This window comes from Mchenga conophoros, linkage group LG13 (genome assembly GCF_057382185.1).
Source record: "Mchenga conophoros isolate Kocher_MC1m ecotype Shallow Benthic linkage group LG13, M_conophoros_male_GT1.1, whole genome shotgun sequence".
In the NCBI taxonomy this organism is placed as follows: Eukaryota; Metazoa; Chordata; class Actinopteri; order Cichliformes; family Cichlidae; genus Mchenga; species Mchenga conophoros.
Genome location: NC_140538.1, coordinates 1259481 through 1276576, shown reverse-complemented (window position 1 = coordinate 1276576; position 17096 = coordinate 1259481). Strand labels below are relative to the sequence as shown.

General features: G+C 41.4%; 2 protein-coding genes across 3 annotated transcripts; one reads left to right on the top strand and one right to left on the bottom strand.

Moving 5' to 3' along the window:
• Window positions 1-1476: 1476 nt before the first annotated feature.
• On the bottom strand, window positions 1477-5217 carry borcs7 (BLOC-1 related complex subunit 7). Of its 2 annotated transcripts, XM_085295922.1 has the most exons (5): window positions 3873-4222; window positions 2225-2287; window positions 2022-2065; window positions 1911-1931; window positions 1477-1822 (listed from the first exon to the last, which is right to left on the bottom strand). In XM_085295922.1, exons 1-5 carry the CDS (start codon window positions 4002-4004, stop codon window positions 1771-1773), a joined length of 312 nt encoding a protein of 103 aa, XP_085152048.1. In that variant the 5' UTR covers window positions 4005-4222; the 3' UTR covers window positions 1477-1770. The 2 variants fall into 2 exon arrangements, with proteins under 2 accessions (XP_085152048.1, XP_085152049.1); XM_085295923.1 differs by lacking the exon at window positions 1911-1931 and having other exon boundaries at window positions 3873-5217.
• A 1049-nt stretch (window positions 5218-6266) lies between these two features.
• Window positions 6267-11727, top strand: cyp17a1 (cytochrome P450, family 17, subfamily A, polypeptide 1). Its single transcript, XM_085295916.1, has 8 exons — window positions 6267-6665; window positions 6749-6887; window positions 7418-7653; window positions 7946-8032; window positions 8336-8554; window positions 9086-9255; window positions 9528-9631; window positions 10366-11727. The coding sequence occupies exons 1-8, from the start codon at window positions 6351-6353 to the stop codon at window positions 10644-10646; spliced, it is 1551 nt and encodes a 516-aa protein (XP_085152042.1). The 5' UTR covers window positions 6267-6350; the 3' UTR covers window positions 10647-11727.
• The last annotated feature ends 5369 nt before the right edge of the window (window positions 11728-17096 follow it).

Sequence of the window (17096 nt, the reverse complement as noted above, 5' to 3'; positions counted from 1 at the left end):
GTGATCATTGACCACAAGCTCTGTTGGAAGCCACACATTACTTATGTTCGGGGGAAATTGGCACGGGGCATTGCCGTCCTGGGAAAAGCAAAGCATATGTTGGATCAGAAAGCACTGCACATTTTATACTGTGCTTTACTACTGCCATATATGAGCTACTGTGTAGAGGTCTGGGGAAACACATACAAAAGTAACACACAAACAATAACTATAATACAGAAAAGGGCCATTAGATTAATAAATAATGTAGGGTACAGGGACCATACAAATGCACTCTTTGTCAAAATGCAAGCTATTAAATTCCAAGACTTGGTGAAGCTTAAAACAGCGCAAATAATGTATAAAGTAAGAAATAAATTGCTTCCCAAAGAAATCTGTAAATTGTTCATAGAAAGAGAAGGTGGGTATAACTTAAGAGGGAAATGGAATTTAAAAATACAAAGTGCTAGAACAACTTTAAGAACTATGTCAATCTCAATTGCAGGAGTTAAATTATGGAACAGTCTAACAGAAGAAATAAAAGACAGTCAAAACATAAAACAGTTTAAAGTAAAATATAAAAACCTAATTTTAAATAAGTATAAGAATGAAGAAAACGGGGTTAACCCAGGACGGTAATGTTGCTGGTAATGGTGTTGCGGTTCTTTTTTGGTTGTTTTTTTGTTTTGTTTTGGTTTGTTGTTTTTCCATAACTTGTGTATCTGCAAATATACACATTCTGTATTTTTCATATGAAAGAAACTATACTGTGGTGGGGCTTGCTAATTTCTTGTTTTTGATTTATGTATGTTATGTTTTGTTTTACTTCATATGTTTATATGTTTCATATGTTGTTTGTTTAATTTAAGACAAAAAAAAATTAAATGAATGAGAGGTAAAACTTGAGGGGGTAGGGACAAATAAGTAAATACTTCAGCCTACTCCTTTTCAAACAAATAATGGAATGATATTTTGTAATGATTGTGAAGGCACATGTTTGAAATGTTTGAAATAAAAATGAACTGAACTGAACTGAACTGAAAAGTGCTGAAGCTGCAGGTGACTGCAGGTCCCGATGACTTGGCTTCACTTCAGCCTTTTATTCGATTTTGACTATTTTGTACGAGCGCTGCGTTCTGTGGTGCAAGCAGAATCATCTGCAGCTCAACCTGATAAAGCAAACGACTGTGGACCAGCTGAGGTCCTTTAACATGTGTAGGGTGACACCCTGTTGAGGCCAGTGCGTCCTGGATGCTGTGACATGCTGGAGCAGCAGGTTGAGGGTCGCAGATGCCAGCACACTCAATGCACTGATCCACAAAGCAGGTGATGCTGTGGGTGTGGAGCCGGACTCTCTAAAGGTGCTGTTGAAGAGGTGGATGTTGTCCAAGATGAGGAGATGCTGAAAAGTATCTCCCACCCACTTGGTGACGCGCTGGCCGGTCACAGGAGCAGCTCAGCGTCATGTTTCTCCTTAATGCAAGACAATGGACCAGCTCATTTAGTACTTTTATTCAGGTCTTTGATGTTATTGTCACACAGCCGTCCCACAGGTGTACATATAGTCCAGTATGACAGAAGCATGTGTGCTGTTTGATGTGACTTTAATGAACACAACAAATAAAATAAAAATGAAATGAAATGAAATGAAATGAAAATGTCAAGTATCCCACGGTGGTTCACTGACGCAGAGACGCGCCTCCCTTCAAATGTTATCTCGTTTGAACTAAAAGTCCAACAGTGTCCTGAGACGCCGTCTGCAGACCGTGTAAACACAGCATGTCCTCTCCGTTACTTCAACAGGTGTCTCAGCTGGTCCTGCAGGTTTTTCGAGTGCTCCACACTGGAGGACAGAGGAACAGAACCAAGCTTACTGCTGAGAAATGCTCCAGCTGTTTCTCTGAGGCATAAACAGCTGTGGTCACACTTACTTCTTCTGAATGGCCTCCTGCCTTAGACAGAGACAGACAGAGAGACTTTACAGCAACCAGTTTAAGCAAAGCCAACAGGTTTCATACATGAAAGAGACGAGTGCTACTTACTGGTACTGTAAATGTGTGGTGATAATGGACATTTTTCTCAGGCTCTGCAAGAGATGAAGAGAGAGAGCAAGAGCACAGACACAGTTTTGGACCTCAGCGAACACCGAGTGTAAAATTGTTTTTGAGGATTTTCTTTCTCCAATAATGAAGCACATCTCATGTGATCGTGGAGATTTCCTCTGACCTATCAGAAGACTACTCACGTCCTCAGAGTGCAGGATAGCATCCTCCTGAATCACCATGCTTCTTGCTGCTTGACCGAGAAGCTGGAAGAGACATCCGCGGCAACGCAATCGTTACGATTATTCAATCAGTACTTCAACTGAGCAAACAAACCTCTATCACCATAGTAACATCTCACAGCTGTTTGTCACAGAAATATCAGGACAGCCGTCTGCAGTTGGAAACCCTGCGACAGACGGGCAGCGCATCCAGGGTACGCAGCCTGTTGCCCTGTGACAGCTGAGCTTTGCTAAAGCAACCGTGGAAAACTCCACACCCACAGCACATTTAACAGAAAATCCTGAAAACAGGGAAACTCCTCAGGAAAAGGACAGCAGGGTTTTGTTCACTAGGCAAAAGTCTGTTTATTCCACATTACATGGTATTCTGGGATTTGTATCTCCTCCTGGGATCAAACTGGGATCAGGCAAACACTCAGACCCACTGGGTCGTGTTAGCGTTGGACCAGAAGAGTCAGTGTTTGTTTAATATATCGATTTGAAAGATTTGGTTAACAAAACAAAACGAAATTAAACCAGACGCCAGCTGTGCAGACGCACACTAACAATCAGGACTTTTTAACAAAAACTTCACTTCTCTGGCTTTTAGAAACAGATCTGTTAGGAAGCTTCGTTGAACTTAACTCTTAACTTCACAACAAAACAAGATTCACACGTCCGTGTGTTCGATGAATATCACAAACCTGACTTCCTACTATTATCATGAAGCTGCTTTAAAACAAACCTGCCCAAGTACCTGGAGGAGTTACTGAGATAAGTACACTGTGGCAACGTGCACACACAGACCTGCCACCAGTCGGGATTTCTCCCCACAGTCCAAAGACATGCGTGTGACGTGTAAACACTACGTTCACACGGTGCTTTCACATGAGTCATCTGCTTTATGTTCTTTCATTACAGATGTTTGTAGTAACAGACGCATCACATTTAGAACTGAAAACACGGAGTTCATACAGGACAGTAAATGTCTCTGCAGCTCAAAACTCACAAAGCTGCAAACTACCAGCAACAGAAGACCGTGAGTGAGCGAGTGAAGCACTGCAGCAGGTCAGTGCCCGAAGCATCAGGATGGCCCCAAACTTCTTCCCTCAGCCCATTTGGACTAATGTCACAGTGATATGTTCACGATCCCAGCAACATCTGCTGCTTCCTGCTTTAACTGTTAAACCTAATAATCCTCAACTTTCTACATATGTTCCGCTTTTAATCAGCAGGATTTTCAGTACAATACACACACGTGCGTTTAAATGAAGTCAGGGCACCACGTGTCGAATTTGCCAGAACAACAACTGTCAGCTGTTTACATCTGAAACACCTGGCGCCATAAGACAACTCCAGCTGTCAGAGCAGCCGTCCACTCGTGTCCTGTTTGATTAATAAACAATGATCAGCTACAGTAACGCATATATTACAGCAGCGCTCGTCTTTTGGTGGGTTTTATTTTCTTTGTCAAATATTGAACATAACAGGCTGAATCCTTCCAGCATACACACTGATCTAGTTCCTGTAGTGTTTCCGTTAGCTAACAATGGGCTTTCCATTAGCTAGTTGCTCAAAGCAGACGCTAAAAATCACTAAACTTGAGTTAAAATCACTTGCGTGGCGATACCTCCTGACTGCGGGATCCTTTTAGCACTTGACGTGTCAACGCGATAACATCCCCGCTGCAGGAGCCCACTTTATCGGATAACAAGCCTTTGACAGACTGTCCGAACCGCGGCTGGGAATCAGCTGAAGCCATTTTCCTATGTTGGCTAGCGATGGTGCGCAGGAAAGGACAAACTACACAGCAACGAGTTCAGTAGATTAGATAGGGCTCCGGTGCAGACGCGCAGTCTGGCTGTGTGCAAATAAACTCCGCGTGTTTCTTTCTCACTTGCATACAGTAAAATCACTTTTACTCCATTCTGTTCATCTGGCTTATTATTGACACGTTTCAGATGCGTGACGCTGATTAAAGTTGTACATAGGGTTGCCAACTCCCTGAAAAATAAATAAGGGACACCTCGTGGCCAGGGCCGGGCGACCCAGTTGTCTTCACCCTTCCCAGTGTGGTGAATTTTCTAGCTCTTTTTTTGCGTGTGAAATTATTTTTTTTAACCATTTGACTTGAATTTGATTTAAGCAGATGCATATTCTATTCTTTGTGATATGAACACATGTGAAACAAATGATCATTTAGCCATTTATTTTTAGCTCAAAATGACAACATTAACACAGTAAAACAGGTCTCTTTCTTAAACAGAAGCCTGTCATGCTTAACTTTTGAGAATATAAGTAAACTTTTCTTTAAAAGAACTCTGTCCTGCTTAACTTAAAATAATAGAAAACAATAGAATAAAATCATTCTTGTAACTGTGCACATTTAGTGCATTTAGTACAATCGGCTTCAGCTGAGGTATTATTTCAGCTTTTCTAATGCTAATCAGCTGCTCCTGTTTGTAAACCCGCTTGTTCCCATGATTACGCATCATAACTCATCATCATTATTCATCTATGTATTACTTTTATGTATTAGTCATCAATTTGTTGTAATCATCTATCCTTGCAGTCGTTTATTACACAAAATAAGTTATATTATCACACTTCTGGCCACATAGCGCTGATATTCACTGCACATGCCCATATTAACTTTTTCCAGCCAGGTGTTTTCCTTTTCCCATTCTTCCCTTTCTCTGAACAAACATTGCTGCTCTAATGCTGGGCTCACACTGTGCGGTTTTAGGCCCATTTTGAGCCGATTTTTGAGTCGTGTCTGCTATTCAGTCTATTCTATTCTATTCTGTTCTATTCTATTCTGTTCTGTTCTATTCTGTTCTGTTCTATTCTATTCTATTCTGTTCTGTTCTGTTCTATTCTGTTCTGTTCTATTCTGTTCTATTCTGTTCTATTCTATTCTGTTCTATTCTGTTCTGTTCTGTTCTATTCTGTTCTATTCTGTTCTGTTCTGTTCTGTTCTATTCTGTTCTGTTCTATTCTATTCTATTCTGTTCTGTTCTATTCTGTTCTGTTCTATTCTGTTCTGTTCTGTTCTGTTCTATTCTGTTCTGTTCTATTCTATTCTATTCTGTTCTGTTCTATTCTGTTCTGTTCTATTCTATTCTGTTCTGTTCTGTTCTATTCTGTTCTGTTCTATTCTGTTCTATTCTGTTCTATTCTATTCTGTTCTATTCTGTTCTGTTCTGTTCTATTCTGTTCTATTCTGTTCTGTTCTGTTCTATTCTGTTCTGTTCTGTTCTGTTCTATTCTGTTCTGTTCTATTCTATTCTATTCTGTTCTGTTCTATTCTATTCTGTTCTGTTCTATTCTGTTCTATTCTGTTCTATTCTATTCTGTTCTATTCTGTTCTGTTCTGTTCTATTCTGTTCTATTCTGTTCTGTTCTGTTCTGTTCTATTCTATTCTGTTCTATTCTGTTCTGTTCTATTCTGTTCTGTTCTGTTCTGTTCTATTCTGTTCTGTTCTATTCACAGCAAAATCTCCAGTGTTAAATTAACACTAGAGAGTGTCTATATGGGTCCACACCTCTGAGTGTTAAATACAACACTGCTGAGTGTTAAATTAACACTTTTGACAGTGTTATATGTTTAAAAGTAACCTAGTCAGTTTTGAAGATTAACAAAGACTAACACTGAGCAGTGCTGATTTTCTAACACTGGAAAATAACTCAAAATGTTAGAAATATTCCAGTGTTAGAAAATCAGCACTGCTCAGTGTTAGTCTTTGTTAATCTTCAAAACTGACTAGGTTACTTTTAAACATATAACACTGTCAAAAGTGTTAATTTAACACTGGAGATTTTGCTGTGTTCTATTCTGTTCTATTCTATTCCTGTTCTGTCCTGTCCTGTTCTATTCTATTATATTCTGTCCTTTTCTGTTCTTTTCTACACTTTTACAGCATCTTGTGTAGTTCTAGAAAGACTGAGTGTCATCTTATCTTGTTTGAGTTGTCACAGTCCTACAGATTCAAGGACCTGGCCTTGAAGTTGCTGCATAAAAGCAGCGCTCCGCAGTGGTTGGGAAACCTTGAACAGATATTTCCTGGGATGTTTCAGCTCTGTTGAACCAAGCGCCTCTGTCACTGATATGGCTTGGTTTTGGTATCTGTGTGTGTTCATGTTGGTGGGCCTCACTTTGTTAGCACTGCAGTTCAAGTTCAGGATGTCTGCACACGGTTCTAGGGAGCCGCCACACCTCCCTGCACTACCACTCATTGGCAGCCTGCTGAGCCTGCAGAGTGAATTACAACCACATGTGCTTTTCAAAGAACTGCAGGTAAAATACGGACAAACATACTCGCTGATGATGGGCTCCCACAGCGTGATTGTCGTCAACCATCATGTGCACGCCAAAGAAGTCTTGCTCAAGAAGGGAAAGACGTTTGCAGGAAGACCTAGAACTGTGGGTATAACTCTCTCCTAAATGTCCTGTTCTGTTTGGTTGTTTTTTGGATTGGTTTCCATCATGTCGTGTTTGTGATGAAGGTAACTACAGATATTCTGACTAAAGATGGGAAGGACATTGCATTTGGAGACTACAGTGCTACGTGGAAGTTCCACAGGAAGATAGTCCACGCAGCCCTGTGCATGTTTGGAGAAGGCTGTGCCTCTATTGAGAAGACCAGTGAGTACAGTTCACTCCTCTAGTTTGATACCACTCTCTCATGTGAGACTGCGTATGGCAGGCAGATCAGCAGCAATAAATCACAACAGGCAGACGCACTCATTTAAACGAACACACTCGAGGACTTTTTTTACTCTTCAAAGCATTTAAGCATAGATTTAAGTTAAAGAGAAATATCTAATGCAATGATCAGTCAGCAGGTGGAAAGGACCTGTTTTTACAAAGTGATTGGTCGTTCTACTCTCATTCTACTCTCATTCTACTCTCATTCTACTCTCATTCTACTCTCATTCTACTCTCATTCTACTCTCATTCTACTCTAGCACAATGAAAATAATAAAGAGAAACAATAACGTTTATTTATATAGAGCTCACAACAAAAGTTTGGCAACAGTAGGAAACTGTGTGTGTGTGTGTGTGTGTGTGTGTGTGTGTACAGAGAGATTTCAAATGCTCCAAATGCAGTAATATCTGCTGTAGTGTTTCTAAGTATGATAAATATGTAAGGTAATGAACTTTGTCTTGCCCAGTTTGTGCAGAGGCCCAGTCTCTGTGCTCCGTGCTGTCAGAGGCAGCAGACGTGGGGCTGGCCCTGGATCTTTCTCCCGAGCTGACTCGCGCCGTCACCAATGTTATCTGCTCTCTCTGCTTCAACTCGTCCTACTGCCGAGGCGACCCAGAGTTTGAGAATATGCTGCAGTACAGCCAGGGCATTGTGGACACTGTGGCCAAAGACAGCCTGGTGGACATTTTCCCCTGGCTGCAGGTAAGCAGCAAGAACTCAGAGCAGAAACAATCAGACCGCAGTGTAAATGTAGGCAATCAACAGAAAGATAAAGGCCGCCTCGTTGCGTTTCCTTAGTGGGATTACTGCCACTCTGGTGTTGCTTAGAATCTATGGTGAAAGAATGTGAAGAGTGTCTGATCCACACACATTTGCAGTGCATGTTTATAATGATGCTAGCACGAGCGAGCTCTCGCAGCACATTGTGAGCGATGAGCAAGAAGGTGACAGTTGGACCGTGATGTTTATCAGGCTGTTTTTGTCTTTATCACAGATCTTTCCTAATGCAGACCTACGTCTCCTGAAACACTGTGTTTCCATGAGAGACAAACTTCTACAGAAGAAATTTGATGAACACAAGGTAACCCTTTAACCACGGGGCCATTAGTGTTTGAAATTTAAAGGTAGTGTACAGTACAAACTGCTCTCTTAGTCATGTGCCCCGTACCTTATACCACATACTTGGTTCCTTTCATTTGTACAAATGCATCGGCAACATTTGAGGCAGAAAAACCACAATGTTGTAGTAGAGCTGTGATCCTGTGCAGCTGTGAGATGGTGGACATTATCACACAGAGACATACTTGACTACAGCGGTCACATTAGGTTGCTTTGCTAAATAAATACAAAGCGTTCTGTACGCTGACATGCTGCTCCCTCACAGGTGAATTACAGCGACCACGTGCAGAGAGACCTGATAGACGCTCTGCTAAGAGCCAAGCGCAGTGCGGAGAACAACAACACATCAGAGATAAGTGCAGAGTCCGTGGGCCTGAGTGATGACCACATTCTCATGACAGTGGGAGACATCTTTGGCGCTGGCGTGGAAACCACTACCACTGTGCTCAAATGGGCCATAACGTACCTGATTCATCACCCAGAGGTAAGGCTCGATCAGCAGCAGTGTTTCCACGAGGCGCGTGGCGTGGGTTTCAAAGATGTCTGATGAAAACGACCCTTCTCCTCCTCTCTGTCTGTGGTCTAAAACTCTGAATCTAATTAAGTTTAAGCATCTTTTTACAAACTATACCTATGCAACATCATCAACACACACAAAGTCATTAATAAAGTCAGTTGTTGTGAAGCTGCAAGAAAACCACAGCTGAATGAAGCATACAGACTCCAGGTGGCTGCAGCTGCAGATCAGGTTACTCACCTGCCCGGAGTGTGAATGTGAAAGCACACATATGAAAACATGCCAAGTCTCACAACACGTAAGTGATGTTAATCTGAACTTGTGTAGTAGCATGCCACGCCCTTTATTCCCATTAATGTCCAACTTGCAGCAGCCAATGGGAATAATATTTTTATTGATTCTAATCAAATGCAACAGAGAAAAACGTGTGAATCCTGAGTGTGTGAAGCTGTTAAAGAGCATCTCCGATGCACAGTGACTCTACTGCTTCATGTTTAGGTGCAAAGACGTATCCAGGATGAGCTGGACAGGACGGTGGGTGACAGCCGCTCTCCTAAACTCACCGACCGAGGCAGTCTGCCCTATCTGGAGGCCACCATTAGGGAGTTATTACGGATTCGCCCCGTGGCACCTCTACTCATCCCCCACGTGGCTCTCTGTGACACCAGGTACAGCGATGCTCACTGAGTTCACCCATTTAATAAAGCCATGTTGACACACAGCAGAGGTGACTGCTGACTGCGTCGATCTATTAAAATGACACACTTCTGTGAAAAGTGACCAGGCTGTTTATTAGGACAGGAAGCTTACTGCTCTGTACTGACAAGTAGGACTGATCTGGGATCTTCTGTTTCTGAATGAAGTCTTAAAAATACATTTACCTGATGCACAAACACCATTGTCAATCCCATGAGTGAACTGGGAGCTCTTGTCTCTGTAGCCTTGGAGATTTCACAGTGAGGAAGGGAACTCGAGTCATTATCAACCTGTGGGCTCTGCACCATGACGAGAAGGAGTGGAAGAACCCAGAGCGGTTTGACCCTGGTAAGAGCAAACATCTGTCCACAGTTTAATATCCAGTTATGGAAACTGATTTTATTCTCTGAGGCAAACGTCTGTTTGGTTTCTTCCCTCAGTCAAGGATGATTAATGGTGATAGAAAGGCAGACACTGTCTCTGGCTCCTATCATTGTTATGGCTTTTGGCTACTTAAGTTAATACACAATAACAGTGACATCAGGGTGCTTTGAATTGTATGTTAAAGACCCGACAAACACCCTGTTTTTGATGGTTTTTGGGTTGAAGAAGTCACCTGGATGAGTGACGAAACGTTTCTCCCACTAAAAAAACGGCCACGTCCAGATGAACAGAATCAACGTTTGGGGATTTACTTACCTGGATCATTGAGCATGCCATCCATCCATCCATTCGCTTCCGCTTATCCTTTTCAGGGTCGCGGGGGGCGCTGGAGCCTATCCCAGCTGCAGCATTGAGCATGCATCAAACGATAATTTTTGGACTTTCAAATTCTCCAAGGAATCTGAAAGTCCAAGGAGAAAGGACTCTAATAGCAGCAAGTCAGTGTCTCACCAGGAAACCCTCACCTTAGGGGATACCTGGAGTCTTGTTCCCGTTTGATTCACCGCCACTGTTTTAAGATCGAGACAAATACATGAAATCCTGAACCAACATATGTATACAGGCTGGATCTGACAGTTCTTTTAGTTTAGCTTCTGTGACCATCCCAGCTGGTGAAACCTGTTGTTGTTGCTCTGCAGGCCGGTTCTTGAATAGTGAAGGCACAGGACTGACGATCCCATCACCCAGCTACCTGCCCTTCGGTGCTGGGCTGAGAGTATGTCTAGGTGAGGCCTTGGCCAAGATGGAGCTCTTTCTCTTCCTGTCCTGGATCCTGCAGCGCTTCACTCTGACTGTCCCACCAGGCCATGATCTGCCAAGTCTGGAGGGAAAGTTCGGAGTGGTCCTGCAGCCGGCCAAGTACAAGGTGAATGCCACAATCAGACCAGACTGGGCAAGACATAAGTGCCAGGCAGAATAGTCCTATGGCTGTGAATACGTACGCACCATCAAGAAGGAAAGCAAGCTTGCAGCACTGTGACATGAAATCTTATTTTTCTGAAGTGTAACACAGTCTCCTGTAACAGCTCCAAACAGTCTCTTTATTTTTCTACTGTGAGGAGAACGTATCGGCCGGTGTCGCTAACTCTGCTGACATCAGGAGGCAGGATGCTTTCTCATTTTCAAATGTACAAGGTGACGTCTGTGATGAGATCATATAACACAGGATGTCCATTCACAGGATGTACACCCAAAATTTACTGCAAAAACTAACCCACAACACAAAGATGTAACCAGGTAATCTCAAAATGTAACCACTTTATTTTGATCCTGAGAACACAAATAAAGGTTTACACGGTAGAAATGTACTGCAGTGAAAGGAACAGGATGTCCCTTGTGGAGATACAGAAATTCTTTTATTGCTGCCGTATAACCTGCATCATTATAACTGCATTAATAACATTCTTTACAGCATCATTCCACTTAATAATATTTCTCACAGTCTTGATACTGCATTACAGCTGTTTATTGAAGATGTCCATTTGAGGATCCTTTTATTATGATAACTTTTATTACAGGTACAGCCAGAAGTATTTTATGCACATTGCATATCTGTGCTTATTTCGAGTTGATGTTCGGTTCATTAAAGGTTTTAAGCTTCACTGGCGTGACTGTCCAGGTGATCCATGCTGAGGGAAACTAGAACATAGAAGGATGACTGCATACATGCTTACAGTACATATAATACATATAATCTAGGAATGTGTCCGGCCTGAGGCCTTAACTCATTTGAGTCAATAATTAGCCTCAGAGACCCTGAGGGCTTGAAGTTTACTACCTTGTATGGAAGGTGTTATAGAAAAGAGAAGTTCTATGTCTGCTTATAGCTATTAAAGATGTACGATTAACTGTGACTAATGTCTGGAACCTATTTTAATCTGTCATTGACGCCATGGGGGGGCGTGTACCCCACTGCTTTATAAGTATCCACAACATGTATTTTGGTCAGAGGACATGTGCTGATGTTTTCTCCTGGTAAATAAACTCATCGTTTGATTGCACTTCTCTGGGGCCTCCGTGGTTTGTCTCACTGCTCTGCATTGATCGATTTCGTGACACCCCCATCAAATATAAATTATGTTTACTCAATATAGTAAATATACTTGCATATACATATAAGTAGGAGAACTGCTTAAGGACAAGGATGTATACATAAACATATCCAGACCCAGCTCGCAGGAACCTGTGACAACAGTTTGTCTCCTGTTGCTCCGGCTTTTCTTTTAATTTGGTGTTGAGTCATAAACGAATCATCGTCCTGCATCTGCACCCTTCATCAGTGTGACTGCAATCACACCTGCAGCGTCACATCAAACGTTCCCATTTTATCCTTCTCACCTTACTACTCTACATTGTTGCTCTGTCCATTAAGGGCCATTCTGTTTTATTTAAAGAGCAAATATTGGGCCCATGTGGAAACGTATGCTCTAAAACAACCTCTTTCTATGTTTTTATGTCTCATACATGTAACTGCAAAAGCACTTCAAACCAGTTTGTCATACAAGAAAAATTTAATATGACACGAGAAACAAGTTAAAAGAATTACCCCACAAAATACTTCAATGTGGCATCACCAGGTTTTCACCCAACAAGAATCAGATGCTGCGTTTAGACTTTGGGCTTCAGGATGTATATCATACAAACCCTGGTGTCATGTTTCTTGAAGAACTGGATCATAAATGTGATGCAAATATAAAAATGTTGTTTTCTGGGAAGTTTCTTATAAAACATTTAGCATGATAAACTTAAACCCTGAGAAACAGCCAATGAAATGATGGCAAAGAGCCTCAGATCTGTTTACATCCTCTTCACATTTCAGTCAAAATGTATGAAAAACTGATCAGCATTTGTTTGGCTCATGGTTAGGCCGTGAATGCACAGCCCGAATTCATATAGCATAACAATTAGAGTGCAAACATGTAGCTCGGAGGCTAAGAGAACACCAAACGTTCTGGGCTCAGAATGAGGTGGAAGAAGGTTCTTTCTAAAGCCTCGTTAGACTTACAGCTAACATCACTGGACCTACATTACTGTCTTTGAAATGCCAAAACTCTAACAGCAATGTTTTGTTCATTTAAAAAACCACATCACAGATCAAACGTTATGTAGTGAAGAAATGAGAACAGATAATATAGGATACGTAAAAACAGGAAAACAAACGACAGTCAGAAACTCGGGGAATCCTGTGTGAGCTGTGTGAAAGAACCTGATGTGCAAGTAACAAGTACAAGTACAGTAACGCGTTACTGTAATCTGATTACTTTTTTCAAGTAATGAGTAAAGTAAGGGATTACTATTGCAAAAACGGTAATTAGATTACCGTTACTTTCCCGTAGGAACGCTGCGTTACTGCGTTACTAAAACCGTGATTTTTTGCGAGAATGTCTCATGACAGTGACGTAAGCGAGTGCGCCGTTCGTGACAACAGCTGTGTGCAGATCAACAATGGATCACATATCGAGTGCAGAGAGAGTATGAGCGTGCAGCGTTTAAAGCGTGGAAGTACTGACCTTACTTTGAGTTTGATTCCATAAAAAGTGACAAAAACATTAGTGTCCGCTGTGCGTGGGAAGAAAACTTCTTTTTACAGCGAAAAAACCCCTAAACTTCCAACAAGCACCGAGTAGCTACGACGTAATGGGAAACTCACAGAGAAACTCGCGGATTCTTCCACTGACCGCGGCACACCTGCACCAGGGTAAACCTCCGCCTGCCCCACTCCTGCTTTACAGGTGAAAATAGAGCAACAGGACCGCTGAGTCTGTGACTTTATTTATTTTCTGCTGTGTTTTACTTGCATCTATTTGAAAGACTGAGTGTAAACACAAAAAATATTTTATTTTATGTGCTGGAATGTGCAGAAAATAGCTTTAAATGTTAAACTAATTTCTTCCAGTCAGAGAATGTTGCAGATAATTAAATTTTTGCTTGATGCATAAAGTTAAAAGATTAAAAATAATAAAACAAGTTTTAAAAAGAGACTTTTCCATTTGATTACATTTTGTATGATGATTATGCAGAAAAAGTAGAATTGGGCTGAAAGATCTATCACTTTATCACCTACTCAGGTTGTAAATTGGGTTTTTAAAAAGTAACTAAGTAACTAAGCAATTAATTACTTTTGAAAATAAGTAATCAGTAAAGTAACTGGATTACTTTCTGGGGGAAGTAATCAGTAATTAGTTACTGATTACTTTTTTCAAGTAACTTGACCAACACTGGCTGTGTGTCATTTGTGGGCGGCTCTTGTACAGCTCTGTATGTTAATGTGTCTTTTGGGCGGGGCTTGTAGGCGGGGCTTCTGTGTGCCTTGTGGGCGGGTGTTCTACAGCTGTATGTGTTTGGTCATCACAGATGTCTTATTCCCCAAAGTACCCAGACTGTTGCTTATCGTTTTATGTGTTGGGTTTCATCACACGCTCTTCTAAGATTTTCTGACACCAGCAGCACAGACACTTCTTGTCCTAATGTAGCTAACACCAGCTCCGCCCTACACGGCTAGGACACCTCAGAGCATCTGTTGGTTGCCCAATAGAAAGCCTCCATTTTGATGTAAAATAGGTCTAAATATTCCCAACTGATCATTCAGGTTACTCTTCAGTACTAACAGATCCTGTTCTGCCTTCACACAGGTTGTTAAAGTGGGCAGAAAGAGGACAGCTCTCAATGGAGCAATTTCAAAGATTGTTGCTGGGCACCTCAAAATCAAAAGATGACAACTATAACAGGAAGTAAAGTGTGATGTTTGTTCAAGGACAAACGGGTAATTCCAACCATTCAGTGCCATTTGAGTCCTCATGACAGAACCGAGTATATTTTGTATAAAAGTGGGCCTTTGCTCATGTCTAAAAGCTCGTCCTACACTATTCCCCCCCCACAACATAATCATATGTATCCAAGCTTAGTTACTTTTACAATAATCACTGATTTTTTAGTACAAGTAAAGTTAATAAGCCATGTTCCCAATCATCTTTGTTCAAACCCTTTTGCAAGAAATGTCTCTTCATGACTTTAATCATTTTATTAAAAAATTGATCATTTTAAATAAAATTTCTAAAATGAATATGAAACTTTTCCAACCTTTAGGGGAAATATAACTTTATTGAACATTAAGGATGACTGGGGCATAAAGTCTCTAATGAATGTAAATAAAACCGTCGATCAGGTGACTCTGAGGCTTCGTTGTGCTCTTCTGTTTTCTGTCTTGTAGTTTAACGTCTGTACGCGTCGTTCTGGTGGAGGTCTCTCTTCTTGTTAGCAGGACGTTCTTCCCTCTCACAGCATTAATTTATCAACAGTCTTATGTAATTAAGGGTTGCAGTATTCATCTTACAATGTAAATCACACTGGAAAAACTACGGTTAAGAAGTGAATTTTATTCAAATCAAACAGTGTGTGCCACATTCAGCCATGTCCAAACCTGACATGACAAATGCATTAAAATCTCAAACTAAAATAAACTGAGACAATGAGTTGATACTGTTACGAAAATATAAACGAATCCTGATGCAGATGTTCCTCTGGATCCAGGTGCTGTTACAATAACAAAATAATGTTAACAAGGTAAATATTTGTGTAACTCTAAATCCTAAATGATGGCGAGGAGACAGATGTGGACAATCCTGGTGACAGCATCTACACACACTGTCCACATAGCCTTTTATCATCTGTTACCATCACAGCAAAGACACTCGGTGGTCCGACACAGGTGATGCACAAACCTGCTTCATTGTCTAAACACACGTATTACACTTTAATCTCCAAGTTCAAACAATAATGTCAGATTTGGACTATAACACCCGTCTCTCTCCAACAGTTTGTATCTGATATGGTTTCACGTACAGAGGGGTGACATTTATATTTACAAAGAGCATAAAGTCTGTCCTGTAACAGGATCAGTGATCCCGACAGTAGACTGAAGGACGCTGTGCTTCCAAAGATCTTCTCATATTTGCTGTTCTGCAGAAATCTGATCTAACATGTTGGAACAAAACATCCCAAACTGTGTGTTTCATCACTGTTAATGGTGATCCTGTGATCCTGGAAAAGACCGAGCCATCAAGTTACAAATGTTTTATTACAGGTTAAAGGTCATCACTCAGGACAGCTGTGTGTGGATAAACTGTTGACAAACAGGCAAAAATAATGGAGTTTTTCCCATTAAGTCTTATCTCAGTGTGTTACTGAATGTATATTAAACCAGGCTCCCTGAACACTCCCAACATTAAAACACTGGGTGCAGGTACTTTGGGATGTACCGCTCACCCAGGGAGTCCCACCTGGCTTCACAGCAGGACAACAACGACAATATTCCAGCAAACAGTTCCCAACCCGATCATCTGAAAGCAGGGTCGTGTTGCAAGGAAGCAGCTGGACCTGCACAGGATTCAGCAGACGGCTGGAAAGTCCGATTTAACGCTCCGTTTCTCTGTAGATAATTTGAATAAACTGGGGTTGCTCTTTAAGTGAGACCACAAAATGTAATGTTACAGGTTCCCAAAACTTCTAACAAAGCACTCTTATCACAATCACAAGGAAAACCAGAAAGAACAGGAAACAAACGACTGATTGGAGTGTGAATGACCACGTGACCTTCTGTGGACCCTCTGATCTTCTCTAAGTTCACCTGTGGGTCAAACAGGACTTCAGCATGAATATATGCTGGTTTCACTGCAGCGCTGCATGTCTGCAGAGGGACTGCCATCTATTGGTTAAACTAGGTCATTACAATATTGTTATTTGTGTTAATGGCAGCTCAACTTCGTGAACTCACCTCATCACCCAGCGAGGCTGCAGACACATGCCTGAGCCACGTCAGTGGTTTCAAACAGTTTCCAAAAGTAAATCATTTTGTCCTCGTCAGTCTCAGCAGATCATCATGAAAACATTTCTCATGGTAAGAGTTGAAACACAGACAGCAGTAAAGTGGAGGGTCCACTTTCATCCAGACAGTCAGACGAGCGCAAATATTCCCAGGATTAAACAAAAGGAGCCATCGAAGGTGAGCATGTGTGATCAGAATGTTAAACTGTGATGGTCTCTGCAGCTCGCTCCTGTTATCTGCAGTGAAGCCTTCACTGAAATGGATGAGCTACAAATATAGCTGGATAATAATTCTCACAAGGCGCACATGTCAGGCACACACACATTATGAAATCATACAAACGTATGGCGTCTCCCATTGTGCATTATGTTTTTGAACATTTCATAAAGTAAAGTAAATCCGTCGGGTATCTTTGTTGGACAGACATCAATTCTGACGCCTAAAGAACCAAACGGGACAAAAAACCACTTTTATCATGTCTCCCTGTGTTGATCTTCATTGTGCAGCACCTTTGTCAACATTCGTTGTTTTAAATGTGCCATAAAA

Coding starts and splice junctions, on each gene's coding strand:
- borcs7 (XM_085295922.1), bottom strand. CDS start 4,004: ATGGCTTCAGCTGATTCCCAGCCGCGGTTCGGACAGTCTGTCAAAGGC. Junction 1,932..2,021: donor ACCACACATTTACAGTACCA/GTAAGTAGCACT, acceptor TCTCTGTCTAAG/GCAGGAGGCCATTCAGAAGA. Junction 1,823..1,910: donor CAGGAGGCCATTCAGAAGAA/GTAAGTGTGACC, acceptor TCTGTCCTCCAG/TGTGGAGCACTCGAAAAACC.
- cyp17a1 (XM_085295916.1), top strand. CDS start 6,351: ATGGCTTGGTTTTGGTATCTGTGTGTGTTCATGTTGGTGGGCCTCACT. Junction 6,888..7,417: donor TGCCTCTATTGAGAAGACCA/GTGAGTACAGTT, acceptor TGTCTTGCCCAG/TTTGTGCAGAGGCCCAGTCT. Junction 9,632..10,365: donor CCCAGAGCGGTTTGACCCTG/GTAAGAGCAAAC, acceptor GTTGCTCTGCAG/GCCGGTTCTTGAATAGTGAA.